The sequence below is a fragment of the Propithecus coquereli genome, unplaced genomic scaffold, assembly GCF_000956105.1.
Source record: "Propithecus coquereli isolate 6110/MARCELLA unplaced genomic scaffold, Pcoq_1.0 Scaffold116, whole genome shotgun sequence".
Taxonomy (NCBI): domain Eukaryota; kingdom Metazoa; phylum Chordata; class Mammalia; order Primates; family Indriidae; genus Propithecus; species Propithecus coquereli.
In genome coordinates, this window is record NW_012135636.1 from 430625 (window position 1) to 449808 (window position 19184).

General features: G+C 35.2%; 2 protein-coding genes across 3 annotated transcripts in view; one reads left to right on the forward strand and one right to left on the reverse strand.

Annotated features, from left to right (window-relative positions):
* FAM177A1 (family with sequence similarity 177, member A1) overlaps positions 1-6640 on the forward strand; it is a 19166-nt gene extending 12526 nt beyond the window's left edge. For both annotated transcript variants that reach the window (XM_012658166.1, XM_012658174.1), the window contains 3 exons: positions 3284-3350; positions 4456-4553; positions 6303-6640. In XM_012658166.1, the coding sequence (XP_012513620.1) occupies positions 3284-3350; positions 4456-4553; positions 6303-6509 (372 nt within the window). In that variant the 3' untranslated portion in view covers positions 6510-6640. The remainder of the gene's footprint in view (positions 1-3283; positions 3351-4455; positions 4554-6302) is intronic.
* A 2418-nt stretch (positions 6641-9058) lies between these two features.
* PPP2R3C (protein phosphatase 2, regulatory subunit B'', gamma) overlaps positions 9059-19184 on the reverse strand; it is a 28991-nt gene continuing 18865 nt past the window's right edge. The window contains exons 7-12 of the mRNA XM_012657917.1: positions 17935-17994; positions 17784-17859; positions 16867-17003; positions 12871-13008; positions 10776-10835; positions 9059-9360 (exon numbers count right to left, since the gene is read on the reverse strand). Of these exons, the coding sequence (XP_012513371.1) occupies positions 9172-9360; positions 10776-10835; positions 12871-13008; positions 16867-17003; positions 17784-17859; positions 17935-17994 (660 nt within the window). The 3' untranslated portion in view covers positions 9059-9171. The remainder of the gene's footprint in view (positions 9361-10775; positions 10836-12870; positions 13009-16866; positions 17004-17783; positions 17860-17934; positions 17995-19184) is intronic.

Consider the following 19184-nt stretch of genomic DNA (forward strand, 5'->3'; position numbering starts at 1 on the left):
GGGAAGGGGGATGGGGGGGGCAAGGGCAACATACATAACCTAAACATCTGTACCCCCATAATATGCTGAAATAAAAAAAAAAAAAACACTTGCTCTCACTGCAATAGTAACAGGAGGGGGCCGTGAAATTATTACAGTAGTACAGTATTACCACAGCTGATTTTATGCTGTTATGATTAATACTGCATCTTTATGTTTGTTCTCTTGACTGCAAATGCTACCATGTATGGTTTGTGTTTGTGAAAGTTTTGATAAATTTAAAATTTTTATAGCAGATTTGTGTATATTTTATGGTGCTAAATGATAAAATAGACTATTGTCTATGTATATTTTATGCATTCATGACATACCTTTTTCTTTTTTTCTGATATTTCTAGGCTATAAGGTTTGTCTGTGAATTTTTTTAAATTGTTGCAAATCTCCAAAAATTTTTCCAGTATATTTATCGAAAAAAAATCCATGTTTAAGTTGATCCATGCATTTCAAACCATTTTTGTTTAATGGCCAACTGTGTACTTTGCTCCAGAGCACTTTTTCTAAGTAGTTTCCTGGCTTTATCATTTATTACATGTTATAGAAATTGGCTCCACTTCCTTATACTTCTGCCACTTTCCCATTTCCTGTAAACCATAAGATCAGAGCATCTTAAATAGAGCCCCTAAAGTAACCCTTATCCACATAACAGACCCATCCTTCTCTGAATATAGAAGATATAGCAAATTTGATCTAGGGAGTCAGTAATATCCGTATTTTCTTGGTTGAATTATTTGGACATTTATTCTTGAGTAAATGGAGAAAAATGAACTGCCTTACTTCTATGTCTTTTCAGGAACAATATCACAGAAATTGGCATACCTACTTTTTATAGTAAGACTGTGTCATTTGCTTCCTTCTCTCTACTTTCACCCATCTACTCAATCTTAACAGATATTCTTGTGTTTACATTTTTAATGTGCTCATAATCATAAGATTATGGACAAATTTTCTCTTTCTCCTTTCCTTGGAAACAATATTAAAACAATTATTGGCCAGACACATGGCTCATATCTGTAATCCTAGTACTTTGGGAGGCTGAGGTGGGAGGATTGCTTGAGGTCAGGAGTTCAAGACCAGCGTCAGCAAGAGTGAGACCCCATCTCTACAAAAAACAGAAAAATTAGCGAGACTTGGTGGTGCACACCTGTAGTCCCAGCTACTTGGGAGGCTGAGGCAGGAGGATCGCTTGAGCCCGGGAATTTGAGGTTACAGTGGGCTATGATGACACCACTGCACGCTAGCCCAGGTGACAGAGCAAGACCCCGTCTCAAAAAACAAAAACAAAAAACCACACACACACACACCCCCCAAACAAAAAAAACAATTATTAATGTATTTGATTGATCGTACTCTCTTTACTATGTTTTCTTTTGATAAACAAAATATTGGTATAATGAAGCATGCCTGTATTACTGGTTTTTCATCCACAGAGTCAAACTATCATCTCTTTGGCAAGCTTGACAAAATACTCTATGGAATCTAGAACCAAGATTAGCTATGGAGGTATGCAGTGTTGATTGCATTCTGCCAGTGGACGTGGCTTACCAGCATACACTGAGCTTGTCTTGGGTTGTATGGTCTAGTCCTTTTCTAATCCTTAAAGATACAAAACTTACCTTGCCACTTATTTGTCCCTTATTGTCCCACCATTAAAAACTCATTTGATATGCCCTTACTTATCCTGCTTAATTTCTTTGAGCTTTAATTTCCCCACTATAAGTATGTCAGACTGTATGAGTCTTTAAGGTCCTTTCTATCAATTATACACCTTCTCTGGTATTATGATTATAAACAATGAAGACAGGCCGGGCACGGCGGCTCACGCCTGTAATCCTAGCACTCTGGGAGGCCGAGGCGGGTGAATCGCTCAAGGTCAGGAGTTTGATACTAGCCTGAGCAAGAGTGAGACCCTATCTCTACTAAAAAATAGAAAGAAATTATCTGGACAACTAAAAATATATATATAGATAAAAAAATTTTTAATTAAAAAAAAAAGTAAACAGTGAAGACAAAAAAGCAGCAAGATGGGAAAGGAAGCCTCTGGATTATCAACCTCTAAATAATCTAGACTGTGATTTACCAATTCCATTTCAGTGGCTCCATTTTTTTTTTTTTTTTTTTTTTTTTTTTTTTTTTTTTTATGGGCTTAACTAGGTGGTAGTTATATGAGTGAATGTAAAATATCTTTGTAGAGAGTGGTGTTTGGAAACAGAATATAGGGGTATCAGAAACATCATGTAGAGACAAATCCATTGGATGAAGTAGAGATGGGGGAGGAAATTCAAGGACAGGTAGAAATGGAACAAAAAGAACATCCCCTTTCTTCCCTTGCCATCAAGCAGACATTCAGAAGACTTGTGTAGAGAGAAAGTCACTTAGGAATAAATCCAAGAATTAATACAGTTAACCGGTCTCATGTTCCTGTCAGCTCAAACTCTTAAATCTGAAAGGGTGCCACAGTTGAAAAGGATAACATGCTCTTTGTACCAGGCTTTCTATGCCCCAGCAGCCCCACAGTGAAATCCTGAGCGGTCAACATCTTAGTGGCTCTGCTCATGAAAAGCCTGCCATGCTCTGGGCAACTGGGCCTGCCCAGCTAGCAGAAGGTTTGTGCACTCAGCATACATGACGATACCTGCAACTCATTGGTGTCTATCTCTATTCCTCTCCTTTGCAGTTTTCAGAAAAATTAAGTTTATACTGTCCTCTCACCTGGAATTAGAATTTTATAGATATAGCCAAAATTTTGTGGCCAGGAACTTTGCTACAGATATAATAAAGCCCTTTCTCCAGCTACTGCAGTTTGGCTAAAGAAAAAAGAGAGAGAAATGACCATGTTCTCTGATGATACCCATAATGTCCAGGCAGTATTCTCAGTTACAGAGGAAAAGTTTTCTGTTACAGGAAAAAAATCTCTGAAATGGAAGGCAAAATTCATTATCCCAGAAGGCTGGGTAAACCTTAAGAATACTGTCACCAACTCTGTAGCTGTTAAAAATCCTATCATAGAAGTAAAATATATATCTATATCTATATGTGTGTGTGTGTGTGTGTGTGTGTGTGTGTGTGTATATCTCTTTGGAATTCTATCTTTATGATTTAAAATTTTTTATTGGATTGCAGTCTACTTGTAGTACTGCCTGTAGAATATTCTCTGTTCCTACCAATTGTTTGACTACTTCATTCTGGCGAAAATATATAGAGTGAGTTTAGATATGAATGTTGCTAATCTGACTTCTTGTTGCAGACAAAACTTACCTGGGGTCCCTATTTATGGTTTTACATGCTTCGGGCTGCCACATCAACCCTCTCAGGTATTGTTTTTCTGTTTGAATATTGTATAATTGCTGTAATATGCTCAAAGAACAAGAGCTTCACCAAATGGGATGTTTCCAAACTAAAGGAGAAATAATAAGGAGTTAATTATTCCATCCTCAGAAGCTAGTTAGCATTGGAAGATATTAACCTAACTTGTACTTCACCTGAAAACATTCTTCAGCTTCTGATTATGTTTAAGGGAAAAAAGAACTGAAGAATGACTATATTAGTTTAGATACGTTTTTCATGTTCTTAAACCCTTTCTGTTAGCAATTATTTTGCTGCTGTGTTGCTTGATTTGGTCTCCCACTGGTATTGTTCTCATTCTGTCTCACTGCTTATTCTAAAGCCTGTAGTTACAGTTTATTTATATTTTTATTTCATACATATTTATTAAATTGATATTTAAGTCATACTTGAAGGAATGAATAATCAACTTATGACTTAATGCTAATTTTAAATACAGGTTTTAAATTATAAAACTTTCCTCTGCTTCCAATTTTAACCTCCTCATAGCTTCTATAACTTTCTGCTTTTTATTAGGGCTAATTGTGAATAGTAATTGATTCAACAAACATTTACTGAACACTCATTATATGAGTGCTATCCTATACTTGCTAGACAGTCTGGTATAATAATAGAAAGAGCATGAGCTTTAGATTCAGACCTAGATTTGAATTTTGGATCTTGTTTGTCAGTTGGGGCAAGTTCTTTAACCTGTCTAATCCTAACCTTTCAAGTGCCTGGCACATGGTAGGCACTTAGTGTTGTAAGTACAACACTATTCCTCTCCTTTAGGCCACTGATATCCCAACCCTCTAAGAGTATAAATTTTTCTTAAAAATATAGTCATGTAACAGATAATTATAATACCTGGTGATAAGTGTATTAATGGAGATATGAATAGACTATTGTTGGGAGCCCAGAAGCAGCTACTAATACTTCTTGGAGGAATCAGGGAAGGTTAACAGAAGAGAGAAATATATTGGGTTTTTATAATCTCTTTGAGGGTGGGAATAGTAACTCTTGTATTCCTACTGTGTCTTACACATAGAAAGTGCTTATGAAGTGTTTTTGGAATTTTAACTTTTGTATCTTTAGTGTGTGACTTTCTTGGAGAGAAAATTGCATCTGTTTTGGGCATCAGCACCCCAAAGTACCAGTATGCCATTGATGAGTATTACCGGATGAAGAAGGAGGTGTGTCTCCTTTTTACGTTGTCTTGATTCAGTTTGGTTTTCTGTGGACTTGATGGACTGCATAATGAGCATATGTATTCTCTAGCTGCTCAAAAGATAGCTCCCTTATGCTAGGGATTCCATTCTAGAGTCATTAATTTCTTTACCAAATTAACATACATTTTAGAATTCTTTAAAACTGGAATTTCCCTAGGATCTATATGCACAACTAAGCTAGATTTCATTGTGCTAGTGCTATGTGAGGTGCCTCATATATGTTATTTAATCTTCATATACCTCTATTTGGATTATTATTCTAATTTTAAGATGAAGAAACAAGACCCAGTCTCTGTACTTAGAGTACATGTACTGGTCATAGGAGAAGTGTAGTTGGTTTGATGCGCAGAAAATTGTAAGTACTAGGAATGTGTATGTGCCAGTTGTCAATGCACAAAGATGTGAGGGCAACTGTCTGCAGAAGTATAAGGTCTCAAGGTGAGGGTGAATTGAGTTTAGACTTAAAGAAGGAAAAAGCTTTAGTGCTTAAGAACCAAACTAACTCTAGAGCTCAAGAACCAAAGGTCCTGAATTCAAAATCTGTCTCTGCCACTTATAACTTTATAACTTTGGGCAAGATACTTAACCTATATAAGCTTCAGTTTCCTCATCTTTATAATAAGGAGAATTGCAGCATCCATGCTCAAGGTTGCTCTAAGGATTAAATGAGTTAATACATAAATGTTTAGAACAGCATCTAGTGTATATTGATGAGCACACAAATATTATAATTTGTTATTCAAGTAAATCAAGGGCAGCAGTTCAGGTAAAGCTAGAATATAGAGGCATGAAAATGCATTGTATGTTTGGGGTGATGGCAAAATAGTAGTTTACTGTCACTGGATCATAGGGTACAATGAGGGAATGGCTGGGCTGGGATGAGTCTGGAAAGGTCAGCTGACTTTATATTTGTTGTGTGGTTTCAAACATGTTTTATGAACAAACAAGTATTTTTAACACTATGAGCCTTGTTTAAAGCCTCATTACCTCATCTGGACTATTGTATTAGCCTCCTAAATGGTCTCTCTTATTTTCAAGCAAGCCTCAGATTAATCTTCCTGGGTTACTCACTGTGTTCTGAGTACCCATACTGTAGGGTCCAATACAAATGCCATCTCCTCAATGAATTTAGTAGTTCTGTAACTAGAAATTACTCTTTCTAAATCTCTATAGTGCTTATTTCTTTCTGTCTTAATAGTATTTTTACATGTCTTAACTTTTCTGTTAGATTATAAACTTCTTGAGGACCTGGACTGCTTTGTCTGTATATTAGGTGCTTATGGGAAAACTAATCATGTTATACCATTTTGTGAATGAACTAGCCTATTCAACTGAATAGGCTGACATTCTATAATTGAAGTGATATAGTATTAGCTAATTTTTAATTTAGATTAAACTTAATCTGAAAAAATTCATAGCCACTGTCAAAGTTAATTCAGGTCTCATTTAAGCTAAGTTGTGCTGGACCATTCTTCAAGCAAATTGAGGGCAGCAATTCAGGTAACTTCACTTTCCTTAAAGTGTTTTACAATAGTCATCGTTTCATTTTGGGAACAGGGGAAGGGAAAGTAAGTCATAATTAGACCAAACTGAATTGGACATGACACTGATGTTTTGGTTTAAAAAAGACACAAGAAGCTGACAGTGGGAGAAGAAATACTATTCCTTTTGGATATTTATATTTCAACTATTCTTGATATTTCCCCTTTGTAGGAAGAAGAGGAGGAGGAAGAAAACAGGATGTCTGAAGAAGCAGAAAGACAATACCAGCAGAATAAACGACAGACCGATTCCATTGTTCAGACAGATCAACCAGAAACAGTGGTATCGAGTTCATTTGTGAATCTCAATTTTGAAATGGAGGGAGACACTGAAGTAATTATGGAAAGCAAACAAAATCCAGTCTCTGTCCCACCGTAGAATGAAATGACTATCAAACTTCAAACACTAAGGTTTCTTTTTTTTTTATATACCAAGAACTTTCATATTCTCTATTCAGTGGAACTTAATACAGTTATTTATGTTCTAAATTATTATCTGGAAAGGGAAAATGTTTCTTCATTCTTAGTCTCTATCTAGCAAAAGCCAGCTCTGAAATTTGGGTATTTGTACTGTTTTTACTGTGTCAAATTAGTGCTTTGGTTTTAAAATGATTTTTTTAAAAAGAACATTCTAGAACCATAATCACCAATTAAGAAGAGTTAAGTCATCAAGCTTGTCTGTAATTTGTGCATTTGTTAATAAAAAGGTAAGTTGCTGATGAAGGCTAATTGGATCTGATAATCTTAACAGTCTCAGATTAAAATGAGGATTTTGTCCCCTATATTTTCTCATGTTAGGCCTTGAATTTATATATCTAACCATTAATTTCATACTAAGGATGGTTCACTAAGTGTATAATAAAAGGAGCAAGATGGACGCACTTTGAATTTTCTTTCATTGAGACTATTGTTATGGAAAAGTGGAGTTTATAACAGCAAATATTAAGATGGGTTTCCATTTTTCAATACAAGTTACTTGATATTCTTTTTCAGTAGTTATTCAAATTAAATAGCTTTGAACTAATGTTAAAAATGCTAGTTATGGAATGAATTTGTAGTGTATTTTTATTCAAGTGGTAATACCTAGTGATTGTTCATATGGCATTCTGGTTATGTCACTCATTCAGCACTAAATGCCTCCCATAGGCAAAGTAGTTTGAGAAAAGAGAGGATGGGGGATAGGTGTAGATTTAACCCATCAGCAGGTGTCAAATACTGTACAAGGTGCAATGGTAGCATAATGAATTTATGTATCATTCACCATTTTAAAGTAGCAACAGTAAGGTGGATAGTTTACTTGAACGCATGGGCCATTTCTCTACCTACTGAGATATTTGCAAACCTTATAAAGGTATATAGTATAAAGCTAATTTTTTAAATTCCTAAATGTGCATACAGAACCTTTTTGAGATACCTGTAACTAACTTTGTAAATAACTTTGATTTATAACTAAATGTAGGTAAGAGAGAATGTGTGGAGTGTTTTAGACATTTGATCTGAAAAGCCTCTTCACAAACTTAAATGAGCTTTTAGAAATTAATGTTTATGTTAATAGCCTTCTAAACAGCATTATGTATTCAATCTTAAATATATCTATATAAAATATAGCTTCAGAGAAACTGACAATGTATGTACAGTGGGTCTATTATGGAAATCTGTTGTCAGTAAACATGAAGTAAGTTCTTTAAGTGGAAGTTGAAGAATGTAGGAAGGATAATTAAACTCATTAAGAGTCTTCAGTTACAGCATAAACATGAATATGTAACCATGAATATGGTTCATAGTAAGTGATGGTAATCATTTTATTAATGAGTATAAACTCTTTATAACTTAGTGCTTAAAAGATTATGTAATTAATGTCCCATAAATTATAGTTTACCAATAGCTCTAAAACATGCTAACCTGATTTCTCTCCAATTTGTTTTTCATTTCATTTGAGTTAGTACCTACAACTCAGATATGTATTAGGTTATCAAGTGACAGTAGGTTATGTCTAAAGATGATCTTCTGAATCTTCTCTCCCTAAAGGCACTAGTATCTAAGAGTTTACCTACAAACTTTTCTGATTGTAGTTTAAGGAAGATAGTAACTTATGAAGATTTTATGTTTCTTCAATTTTACTTTTGATACTTGTCCAATAGTGGCCAGTTTATAATGTTTAAATATAGTTATTCACTGTGCCTTAAATTTTATACTTTTTTGTTTATGCAAACTATAAAATTTCCCATAAATGCATTAAACTGTCTTATTTTAAGCTTCTTTCACTTTTTCCTACTTCCTTTTCAACCCTTTTAAGAGTTACTGTTCCCTTTGTATCATAGTTCACGATATTCTACCTTCTTCTAATCTTTCATCTCATAAAAATGAAATACAACAGTATAATTGAAGACCCTTTACAAACTGAATTGACATAAAATCTTTAACAAAAAATCCTTAACAATATGGAGTTAGGTCTTATAGAATGTAATCTTGGCACTGGTTAATAAAACTAGACAAATTTTTTATACCAATGATTTTAATGAAAGTAAAATATTAGTTTAAATATTTTTTATTGAAACATCCTATTAAAAGAAAGATCACGTCCGAACACTTCTAACCCAGAAATAAAATGGCTCTACTTTAATGAATGGGAAAGTCTGTAATCTTTGATACACATTTTATAAGACTGAAGGTTAAATGACCATATTAATAATTTAAACTATCCCTAAAATATTTAAATTCTGAATGACTAATGTCAGAAATATTCCATGAAAACTTTATCTGTATAGATTACACAGATTTAAACTGAATACCTTCTAACTACAGCAAATCACATTTCCCATCTTTGGGCTAAATGGAACCAGAGCTTACCACCTCCTAAAAAGTAATATTTGGTCCTACTTCCAAACTATTGTAACCAAAATTCCAGTAACCAAAACATCTGCTGTGTTCTCTAGGCATATGAAGTGTTTTATTTAGACCATTTCTAAGGATTCTGCTTCAAAGGTTATGCATGCGGCATCCAAGGATATCTTAATGAAGACAGTCTAGTCTTTCAGAGATCATGTATCATCAAGGTCTCCAGAGTTTTCATTGTCATTTGCAACAAGAACTTCCCTGTTCTCATAAGTCCAGAAGCCATTCAGATCGATTAGAATGGTGGTGACTGTGTCTCCTTGATTACTGTTGATTAAATCCTGAAGAGAGATTTTCAAAGGGTCCTTTGGTTTTACCATGTCAAAGATTTCATCCTGCAAAAGAGAAAAAAATACAATGAAATCTGATTCACTTAATTTCTAACACACACAGTGATCTTAAGTTCAGGGCTGCCACTTGAGCTTACGTAAAAAGTTTTTGTTCCACTTTTTTTTCTTTTCCATTTAACAGAGAGGCAATTTCCTTTACCTACAATCATACAATTTTATATGGCAGATTCCTCAGCTATGTGGTAGCTATCCTTCATTTTATAGATGAAAAAACCACGACTCAGAGTTTAATCTAATCCAAGCTACGTAGCTAATTAGTGGCAGAACTATCTAGTGCAGTGTTCTCTGAATACATGTTAACTAACTCCTTATATTTTTCAGTTGCCTTATTGGTGGTGGAACAAGGTCTTGGTTTAATAAAAACTCAGCTCAGTTAAAGTAAACCCTTAAATGTTTCAGAGATAGTGACAAAGCTTCATTTCCAATATTCATGTCAACCTTTTACTTTGGACCTAGGATGGAGAGGGGAGGGAAGTTTAGTTAGCATTAAAGAATTAGTTATCCAGAATGATGCTAAATTGTGCGAAAACTTATTGGAACAGATAGAAGAACCTCTCCTGTATAATGAAGTGCACAATATAAATATTTATAAGGAATCAGTACATGTTTTCTAGTCTTCTGTAGTAAAATTACTCAAGAATATTCAGTAGCAAAAAAAAAAAAAAATATTCAGTAGCATTTAAGGAGGCACAAATACGTTTTAAAAAGACCTTTTAATCTTTGTGAAATTTCCTTTTCTAGATTGGCTGCACTTTAAAAATTGCTGGTTCTTAAACTGCTTGAGGCAAAGTTTCAAATATGTCTCATATTAAACCAAAATAGCTCTTTATCTTACACTTGGTTAAAATGGGTCAGGGTATTTTATTATGTTAATCAACCTGAACTGAATGGGTACTGGGTACTGAAATGTTATTTCAGAGATGGTGAGTCTGGTTACTGAACTGCTAAGTAGCAGCATGTGTTTCAAACAGTGGTCATTTTCATATTGTAGGACTGATGTCTCCTTAAATCTAATATGATATCAGAGTGAACAGAATCCTGTTCACTACCTAAGTAGTTCCCAAGTTAAAAATTCAGTTTACTGTGGAATAGACTGCCAAAGGATGTAGGCTATACTGATTCTCTTAATTTTTAATTAAAATGAAATGCATCCTTCCAATGATAACACAAGGCTGACAATACTAAAATTATAAACTACATAAATCCATCATTAGTCCAAATGTAGTCTCAGTTTCTAATGATTTAGATATCAACACAGAACAAATGACAGCAAATACCTGATTCAGTATAGTGTTTCATAAGTTGCTTTCATACAAAATTTCATGTACTACAAATGATTATCTGGTGGTATTATGATAATATCATCTGGTAATATTATGTAAATTAAAGGAAAAGATAACCTTTACGTCTTGAAATGAAACAGGATCTTGTCCATGGATTTTCATTAGTTCCTGTATGGCCTATATTTAGTGAAAATAAATCTGTAAATAAAAAATGAAATACACAATATCCCCTCTCTCACATGGCTTCGCAATTATTATGATCTCCTTCCATTTGCCATGAATATTGTTCACACCTTCACCATTCTCTTAAGGCTATCAATTTACTATCTCCCTTCCTACCCTGCACTTTGCTTTCTACAAAATAGATAAAGAGGTAGACCTCCTCAAACTCTTCCCTTTTATAATAGAGTACACCATCCAGGCCCAGCTTTATCACTGGGATATTGATGTTCAAAGTCTCCATGAATAGCCCAGGATTATAGGCCTTAGCACCAGAAACTTTTTAACTTATCCACACAACCAAGCCTAAATAAGCTTTGATAAAACAGATGCATGTATGAAATACTTTTACAATTTTTTTAAACAAAATTTAATATTCTCAGGGTAAAAGATGCTATTAATACAAAGAAATCCTTATGAAAAAGGATTTCCATGTTTTATTTCCAAGACATATTTACTTTGTTTTTACTTAATAGGTCTGTCTATAGAGGGCATCCCTGTGATCAGTTGGTATTTATCTTCTCAGGTTAGCAACTGATATAAGCCCATATAGCATTCAGTTTTTAAAAAATATATTCTAATACTGTGATTATAATTTATCCTTCTAATATTTGCAGTCATTACTACCTAAAAAAAATCTGTAAAATATATATATCATGAGACTCATAAGGATGAATTCAGACACCAGATAGAGTACCAAAAATTAAAAATTTTTTTTTTTTTTGAGAAAGGGTCTTGCTATGTTGCCCGAGCTAGTCTTGAACTCCTGGCCACAAGCAATCCTACCTCTCAGCCTCCCAGAGTGCTGGGATTACAGAGTGAACCACTGCGCCCAGCTTCCAAAATACTAAATGGAAAGAAAAAGTCTCTGGGGGAGGCCGGGTGTGGTGGCTCACGCCTGTAATCCTAGCACTCTGGGAGGCTGAGGCGGGTGGATTGTTTGAGCTCAGGAGTTCGAAACCAGCCTGAGCAAGAGCGAGACCCCGTCTCTACTAAAAATAGAAAGAAATTAATCGGACAACTAAAAATATATAGAAAAAATTAGCCGGGCATGGTGGCACATGCCTGTAGTCCCAGCTACTTGGGAGGCTTGAGCCCAGGAGTCTGAGGTTGCTGTGAGCTAGGCTGACGCCACGGCACTCTAGCCCGGGCAACACAGTGAGACTCTGTCTCAAAAAAAACAAAAAGTCTCTGGGGGAAAATGATTTATGACAAAGATGTGAAAATGTCATTTTTATTGTTTTAAAAGATCCTGCTGTTGATCTTGACCATATAAAAATCACATGGTCTTCTAAAATCCAGCTATGAATATATGATGATAGAGTAGAATACTACTGAACAAAACTATTATTAATAATACTCCATCAAGTGGAAAAGTTACCATTCAAGTCAAGGACAGACATTTCTACTTATACACCTTTTGCATCTGAATGCTTATCATATAAATATTCCACTTCAGAGCCCCATCATCTTATTCTTTGAGACCAACTAAAGCATAAAATAATTGCTTCAACAAATCTGTTTCAGACTGAAATGCAGCACACAATTCTAGACAGTTAAAAAATTTTTATTTTCTTCAATATAACAAAAGAATCTACAACTGTGAAAATCTCTAAAACCTCTGTGGAAAGGAGCTACCTTTTCTGAACTGTTTATTAAAGCTTAGGATTTTACACATGAGTTTTTGATCAACAAGAGTGCAGAAGATCTCACGTGTTTCTATCTCCAATGGCTAGTACAGTCCCTGACATATTTATTCACGTAACTTTTTTAGTATTCTACAACTAGTAAGTCAGCTTTGATTTAGCCCATTTATATTTTTAAAAAATAGAAAGAAACCCTATAAACAGACTTAATTTCCTTCTGAAATCTGTTATGTAAATCCTTTTGTTAAAAAAATCACAAGTTAGGTAAAACTATCACTAGGTAATTTAAACCAATTGGTCTAACATATCTTAAGGAATAATGAATCATTTACACAAATGATACTTACCCTAAAGAAATAATTAAGGGAAAAGACATTCAGATAGCCTTTGTTCTCAATATCAAGCAGTTTGAAAATATATTGCAGAGCTGCAGGTTCCTTTCTGTTTTCTAATGCAAGAACAAAGTCCAGGTAGGTCTTATAGTCCTATAAAAGAAAATGACATTCTTTAGAGGCCTTAGTTGAAATTAACTTTTCAAGTAAGTATCTGATGATATGAAGCTATCACACCATTAAATATAAGTCATTAAATATGAAATGTCCGATTTCAAATTAAAACTGTAGTTTATTATATCTCAGACAAGAAGCAGTACAATTAATCACAGTATGCACGTAAACTATCAACACAGTTTTGCCATCTTAATGGTACCTTGTTTACTCCAGCAGCAAAGAAGCCTGGAGAGCGAGTGGCGATGAGATCTCAAAAGGCGTTTTCCACAGCCTGAGAATTTCCTTGCACAAAGTGGTCCAAAGCCTGAAAGAAGTGGTAGTCAGTTGGTGCAAGGTCTGGTGAATATGGTGGATGACAGAGTTTGCAAGTCCAGCCTCTGTAGTTTGAGCAGTGTTGTCTTTATCATGAGGATTGGCCTGTCTCTCCTGACCAATCTCGGCTGCTTAATCGCAAGCATCCTCATCATTTTGTCCCATTGGTTGCAGTAGACATCTGCTATAATTGATTGACCAGGTTTCATGAAGCTGTAGTGGATAATACCAGCACTGGACTACCAGGCACCATTAGCTTTTTTGGATGAATATTCGGTTTTGGACTGTGTTTCAGCACTTCATCTTTACCCAACCATTGTGCTGAACACTTGCAATTGTCAAAAAGACTCCATTTTTCCTCACATGTAACAATACGGTATAAAACGGTTCGTCTTTATGTCATGACAATGAAGAAAGACAAGCTTCGAGACGATTTCTCTGCTGATACTTGTTTAATTCATGCAGAACCCATCTATCCAGCTTCTTTACCTTGCCGATTTGTTTCCAGTGGTCCGATATTGTTGGAATAGTGATGTCAAATGTTGCTACTAATTTATGCATAGGTTGAGATGGATTTGCTTCCACTATAGCTTTCAGCTCATCATTATCTACCTTGGTCTCAGGTCACCCACATGGCTCATTTTCAAGACTAAAATCACCAGAGAGGAACTTCTCAAACCATCGACGTACTGTGTATTCATTAGCCACATCCTTCTGAAACAATTCACTGATATTTTGAGCTGTCTGCGCTGCTTTGGTTCCACGACGGAACTCATATTTGAAAATAACAGGCTGGGTGCAGTGGCTTATGCCTGTAATCCTAGCACTCTGAGAGGCTGAGGCAGGAGGATCGCTTGAGCTCAGGAGTTCGAGACCAGCCTGAGCCCTGAGCAAGAGTCTCTACTAAAAATAAAAAAATTAGCCAGATGTAGTGGTTGGTGCATGCCTGTAGTCTCAGCTACTCAGGAGGCTGAGGCAGGAGGATCGCTTGAGCCCAAGAGTTTGAGGTTGCTGTGAGCTAGGCTGACACCACGGCACTCTAGCCCAGGCGACAGAGCAAGACTGTCTAAAATGACTAACTAGATAACTAAATAAGTAACACAAATTTTTGACTTATCCATGGTTTCACAAAAATTGCTCTAAAAAAAAAAAAACCGAAAGATAATCACAAGCCAAAATGTTCATTTGAAAGACTGAGGATGTACTTTCACAATAAAAATAAAACAAGAAGTGTCAAAGTGAAATGTCAGAGATACCAACTGTCATACTTAGTACTTAAAGAAATCGGACATTTCATACTTAATCTGTGCAATCAAAGGTGGCAAATTTTTTTAAGTTAATATGAAAAGAGAAATCCATTTGTATACTTAATGTTGGCTTCTAGGAATTCTATGTGTAATCCACACAAGGACAGTTTAGGGACGTGGTTCATTTTCTTGTGGGAGAAATTTGCTGTGTTAAACCGTAATTTTCTTTCATTATACTTTTAAAAGGGACAAAACACTAAGGTTATCATACATTGCCACTAAATTTATATTTTCATTTCAGTGTGGTTATTTGAAAATATTTTTTACCTGGAATGATAGAACATTTTATTTATTAGTATTTTTAGAGACAAGGTCTTGGCGGGGCACGGTGGCTCACGCCTGTAATCCTAGCACTCTGGGAGGCTGAGGCGGGAGGATTGCTTGAGGTCAGGAGTTCTAGACCAGCGTGAGCAAGAGTGAGACCCCATCTCTACTATAAATAGAAAGAAATTAGCCAAACAACTAAAAATAGAAAACATTAGCCAGGCACGGTGGCGAATGCCTGTAGTCCCAGCTACCTGAGAGGCTGAGGCAGGAGGATCGTTTGAGCCCAGGGGTTTGAGGTTCCTGTGAGCTAGGCTGACGCCACGGCACTCTAGCCCAGGCAAGAGAGTGAGACTCTGTCTCAAAAAAAAAAAAGACAGGGTCTCACTTTGCCACCTAGGCTGGAGTGCAGCGGCATGATCATAGCATAGCTATGATAGCGCTTGACATGCCATCAAGCGTAGCTCATTTAAAAAAAAAAAAAATTTTTTTAGAGACAGGGTCTTGCTATTTTGCCGAGGCTGGTCTTGAACTCCTGGGCTCAATCAATTCTCCTGCCTTGCCTCCCAAAGTGCTAGGATTACAGGTGCGAGGCACCGTGCCTGGCCTAGAAGAGTATATTTAAGTTGACATTTTGAAATATTCAAAATTTTTTAAATTCAGATCATTTCCAATAAGAAGCCGTCTTGAGACTACCAGATATTCTACAGTGAGCTGACACCTTCTCATCCAAAAAAAGGGCAAAAGAATGCAAATGTAGGCTAGAAAGACATGAAGAGAACAGAAAACTTTCCCTGTGAAAAAGGAGGGATACTCACAGATTACCTTTTATGTATGGTTAAAAGTAGAATACTTGAGATTCTCACTTAGAAAAAATTTTATATTCTTGAAAAAGATTTTTTAGGCTAGAATTAAGAATTTTTTCCTGCATAAATTAGAGTACAAAGAGTTAAAAAAAAATGTAACTTCTTATGGCCAAGCATGGTGGCTCACATCTGTAATCCTAGCACTTTGTGGGGCCAAGGTGGGAAAATTGCTTGAGCCCAGGAGTTTGAGATTGCAGTGAGCTATGATGATGCCACTGCACTTTAGCCTGGGCAAGAGTGAGACATTGTCTCAAAAAAAAAATAAATAAAGTTGCTTCTTCATGGTCTAACTCCATCCATAGTTTGTTGCCTCTGATATTCTTTATTCACCAGGAGTTAGTGTACTACAAGCCCCTAACTGTCTACTTTCAACAGCTGTGAGAGTCACGAAGCAGACTTTTTATGCCTTTTCCCCCTTTTCCTTGGCTGTTGGCTAACAATGGTGTTATTTAGCAAACTGTTATTAAAGCTAAATGAAAAAATGTAAAACCCCATTCTCTTCTGACAATATGACTATTTCTTAAGCATCACTGGTTTGGAAAATGTATCAGATTCTTAATATATGTTTCTAATAGCAAGAATGGTGATTTAAAAATGCTATTTAGAATTTTCCTGCTCAGGTATTTCACATTGTTGTGATAAAAGGACAAGTACGTACTAGTTATCTTCAGCTACTAATATAACCACTTACAGAGACAATAAAACTTGATTCTGAGATTTAAATCATGGCATATATGGTACTTATCTGACCTGGTAATTTAATGACTAAACCATCTATGTGAAAATAAATAATCCATAGGATTTAATGTTTTGGCTTTTTTTTTTTTCATTAGTCCACACACCTATACAATAGGTGGACTGACAATGAAATGAACAAAATATTAAAATTTTTTATTTGCCCTGAGCTCATAAGGCAAATGTCTTTAAGTGAATTTACCTTAAGACCAAAGGCTCTGAATCTCAAGTAATTTAAAGATACTGTTACACACTGATGTAAATAATGGTGTTATCACATCAAGAAACAGGCTTGTGGAAACTATGGGAGCATAAAGTTTTAAAACTTATCAATAGATTAAAACTACTACCATTTCTCCATCATAAGTGAGACACTCCTGGAAAACACGGTCTAGGAAGACATTGGTCATGGTTGCTGTTCCATAGCGGGAGAGTTCTTCTTTACTGAGCATGCCATTGTGATCCTTATCAAGATTCAAATACTGGCCTTGAGAAGAAAGATAACAGAAAGACACTCATGACCAAAATAAAATTTTAATGACAAGACAAAAGAACATTAACAAAAAGTTCTTTTTATTGGTTAATATTTTGATTTTCAACCCAATCATGTTATAGTTAGGTTAGTCACCTATGTGCAGTAATATCAGCTATCTTTACAATCTCAATCAGAACAACTGTTAAACTAGAATCAAAGAAAAGCCATCATGAAGACCATGGCCTTTGGGCTATTTCACTTATATCATTATTTGTTTTCAATTTGCAACCTCTTAGAACATTTCTAGGTTTGTAAATTAAAGGGAGGGTAGCGGTCAAGAAAAACATTTGAAAAGCTAGCACTTGAAAGCAGAGATCAAGAATGCATCTAGGAGTCAGAAGACCACTAAATAGGATAATATAGCAGACTAGTGAAATTCAATAAAAGAGAAAACCAATCCCTTGAATACCTCCCTCTGTGGACCTTGGGAACAGCATTTTATAACAAAGCAAGACAATAGTTGATGTTCATAATGATGCTGAGTCAACAAGAAAGGATCAAATTACATTGTTCTATTGAAAAGTAAAAAAGAACAGTAACTTAAATAGGTTCCAAAAAGTTAAAATAATGGTATTCAAACAAGTAAATTTTAGTAATCTAGAATACTAGATATTTAGGTAATTAGAATATTTTGATCTTAAGGAAAACTAGTCTATGTATAAAACTGTTCTCTCAATACCAGTTACCTGATGAATGGATAATTCAAATTTTAGCATTGTGATAGGAACGTACCATAAACCCTTAGGGCAGAAGGAGCAGAAAACCAATTTGTTTCTTGACTCTCCTTGGACAGTTCTTCATCCCTTAGCTAAAAGAACACAGAGATATACTTAGAATATAGCAACTGTCAAGTGATATAATTACGTAGTTTAAAAATATTTACCTCCAATAAATCATCTAGGAAGCTGCATGCTAAAATATCTTGAATTTTTATCTTCCCTTTAAAGAACATAAACACAATTAGTTAATTTCAAGAACAAGACCAGTTCAGTTTTTTAAAGGTATTATTTTACAAGAGCAATCACAGTTGATATTTTAAAGCTTCTAGCTCTTATGCTCCAAAGTCCTTATTACATATTGCTATGAAAAGGGAAGTCTGCAGGGAACATTTAATAAAATCTGTACTTGTATATCTACTTGTATACCCCCAACTATATAAATCTAAGCAGTAAATTCTTTCTAGAATTACACTGATATGAAATTTCCAGGAAAGTTATACTGAACATTTTGTGATTAATAGATATGATACTGCTGGTAATCAAATAAGGAGACTGTCTCCATTTTTGTTTGGCTGGTTCTGGAATAGGAAGCAATATAGAGGTGTGGTTAAGAGCAGACAGATGGGCGTGTGAATGCCACTTATACATATATAATCTAGCTAAGTCTCAGTTGCCTCTCACATAAAATGTGGACAATAATAATACTTTCCTTATGGGGTTATGAGAAGAAAATGAAAGAATCCACATAAAATGCTTAGTGTAGTACACATCATAAACAGTCAAAACAGCTATTATTTTATAAAATTTCAAAGGGAAAGGATGTGTATGTATGTGCCTATAGTGGAGGAGTTTAAAAAAAGATTGTCAGCTACTATGTTCTGTGATTGGACTCATGGCTGGATTTTCAAGGACAGAAGGAGAATCAAAGATTTTGATTTAGGCCTTTTCTGTCCCTTCTTCTGCTCCACTTACACATATTTAAGTCTGGGCAGGTTAGAACAGTTACTAAAGCATACCATTAATGAGGTCATACTTAACTAATCTTGATGCCCATATAGGATCTAGTTAACTTGAAAAAGAGAAAAATACATCATGGCTGATTGGCTCCAGTATCCCCAAATGCTTATTTTTCATCAAAAAGAACAATTCCACTATGTCACATATCAAGGAGAGCAAATTTAATCAGAATAACCGGCTGCTTATAAGTGGAAGGAGCCATAATGATTGATTACCCAGTTCATACTTCATTTTAGGGATGAAGAAAACTGCAAGAGGTTAGGTGATATCCCCACTGTCACACAGCTGGTGATGATCAGTACAAGTAAATCATAAAAGATCTTTAAATAAACCTAAACCAAAGGATTGCTGCTATTTTCTACTTTTCTACCCCCTTGAGATTCTCCAGATTATTAAC